We start from the raw sequence: 2,500 nt of genomic DNA, 5'->3' as shown, positions 1-2,500 counted from the left end.
GCGCCGTCCTCGGTATCGCATCTTGATCTCTCCTCTGTCGGCTGCCTCTTCTGATCTCTGTCTCCCGTCTGCGCCTCCCGTCTTCTGGGTGCTGCTCTTGTATGTGTGTGCGTGTTTGTGGCTGGTGTGTGTGTGTGTGTGTGGTGTGTTCACGACGTGTGTGTGCGTCACACTGCCGGTGTGCGTGGACCGGTGCGTTGCGTGTGCGTGTTGGTCGTGTTGCGTGTTTTGCGTGTGCGTGTGCGTGTGGCGTGCGTGCGTGCGTGCGTTGCGTGGCGCGCGCGGTGTTGTGTGGTGTGTGTGTGTGTGCGTGTGTGTGTATGTGTGTGTGTGTGTGTGTGATGAGTCATGGGTGTGAGTGCCTATATATAGTGTAGTGTGAATGAGCAAAATGATGGGAGTTGGTTGATGTAGCGTAGTGAGGGTGAGAGAAGTGGTGAAAGCTTGTGTCTAAGGCATAGTGGAGATGATGGAGGTGATGAGAGTGGGTGTCTGTAGTGCAGTGAGGATGAGAGACGTGGCGAGAGCAGACCTGTGTCGATTGTGTAGCGAGGACGTGGAAAGTGATGAGAAAGTACGTCTATGATGTAGTCAGGATGAGGGACGTGATGGGAGAGGGTGTCAATAGTGTAGTTGGGATGAGGAAATGATGGAAGAGGGCGTCCATAGTACGGTGAGGACGGGGGGATAGATGGCAGTGGGTGTCAGCAATATAGTGGGGCTGGGGAAAGTGATGAGGTAGGATGTCTAGAAGGGATGCTTGTGAGGGTTATTTTACGCATTTTACGTTATTTTACGTTATTTCACGCATTCACTTTAGTGTTCGTCGTTAGGCGTGCACGAGACATGCGTTCTTAAAGGCGCATTACAGATGTAATTTACAACAAAAGCGAACTCGCCGAGCAACACCAAAGCGTTTATTACACTTCTGCTCAATGAGTAACGAGCAATTCCACGCAGTAGTAAAAACTAATAGCAGTAGAATAAGCTTACCGAATAATATATAGATTAATCATGTAATCTGTGATACGTGCGATCTGTGAACAGTGATCCTTGATAAAGTGATACGCTTTCGCCCCTACCAGGTTTGTAAGCAGTTGGATACTTTGGCCAGGCTGGGACCCTTAGATAATGATGACGTCACCGTGCTGAAGGATGCCCTGGGAGTGGCTCAGCATCACGATGCAGTCACGTGAGTATGACATATCTCGCAGCGCTATGATATTGTAGCTGCTAACCGGACATGTATAGGGGGCTATAGGGGGGAGAATGGTGAAGGCGAGACAGAGAGAGAGAGAGAGAGAGAGAGAGAGAGAGAGAGAGAGAGGGAGAATAAGGGAGAGAAAGAGGGAGATAATCATATTTCAAGAGGAGAATACCAAGATATATACGTGAACGTGTGACACAGTACGCGCCGATATCAAATGCATTAAGGTGAGTTATACGTAATCGTTCTAAGCGATAACGCTTAGATCGCGATCGTTCTAAGCTCTAACATAGTAGTTGTTAATGCGATAGGTAGGCGCACACGTATATATGCGTAATACTGCACGCCTCAAGATTAAAACAGTGGCAATTATGCCACCGCGAATAACTTTATGAGTTATCTTCAGTGCTTCAGTACTATTTTGAAATAATATATTATAAATAATCAAGCATTATATTGAATAATGTTATAATATCAGGGGGTTATGGCTTTTAGTATTATCCTGAGCACATAATAAAGGAGATTTTGTTATGCACATCTGGTGTTATGAAACGCTTATACGGTTGTCACGGCGTGAAAGCTACTACTACTGTATTAGTTTCAGGTGAAAACACAAGGATTCGTAAGAGAAGGGAAGGACTAATGCTAATATGCCACGCTTAAAACTGGGAGACTTTTGTGTAAATGATTGCTATGATTATGAGCTGTGTTTCGGTATAATCGGCAAGCATCATACATTAAAATTACTATGTTATTTTGGTACCGTGTGTACAAGCACGTATGTGTACGTTTGTGTGTATTGTGTATTTCTCATCATATCTCATTTGGTTTCGTTGCAATATAGGGGAACGGCTAAGCAGCATGTTACCAACGACTACGTACAGAGACTGTCTGTAGCAATGTCCGAATGCCAGGTATATTTGCTATAGGGTTGCATTATGCCGGCCATGATAGCAGTGAATTATTAGTCATGTTATTGAGTCCCATTAATTTCTTGTCGTTGGCCCGCTTTCACTGATTTACGCGAACTTGTCAATTAGGTGATATCAGTTTTCCCCGTTACGTAACGTTGATTTCGTATTTCATTGTTTAGTGTTGAGAATTATGAAACCATATATCAAATACATATATCCGCAATGATTTTACGCCATGAATATTTAAAGCGTGTAGAGAGAAAGCGAGCGATAGAGATAGATAGATAGATAGAGAGAGAGAGGGAGAGAGAGAGAGAGAGAGAGAGAGAGAGAGAGAAAGAGAGAGAGAGAGAGAGAGAGAGAGAGAGAGAGAGAGAGA

At 44.7% G+C, this 2,500-nt stretch overlaps 1 protein-coding gene across 1 annotated transcript in view; it reads left to right on the top strand.

Annotated features, from left to right (window-relative positions):
• Positions 1-2,500, top strand: part of LOC106813340 (lysosomal alpha-mannosidase-like) — a 28,573-nt gene that overhangs the window by 15,490 nt on the left and 10,583 nt on the right. Inside the window, exons 10-11 of the mRNA XM_014817467.1 lie at positions 1,086-1,192; positions 2,052-2,122. Of these exons, the coding sequence (XP_014672953.1) occupies positions 1,086-1,192; positions 2,052-2,122 (178 nt within the window). The remainder of the gene's footprint in view (positions 1-1,085; positions 1,193-2,051; positions 2,123-2,500) is intronic.

The sequence above is a fragment of the Priapulus caudatus genome, unplaced genomic scaffold (genome assembly GCF_000485595.1).
Source record: "Priapulus caudatus unplaced genomic scaffold, Priapulus_caudatus-5.0.1 Scaffold757, whole genome shotgun sequence".
Classification (NCBI taxonomy): Eukaryota; Metazoa; Priapulida; class Priapulimorpha; order Priapulimorphida; family Priapulidae; genus Priapulus; species Priapulus caudatus.
Note: the sequence above shows the minus strand (reverse complement) of the source record. Positions and strands in the feature narration are given on the sequence as shown.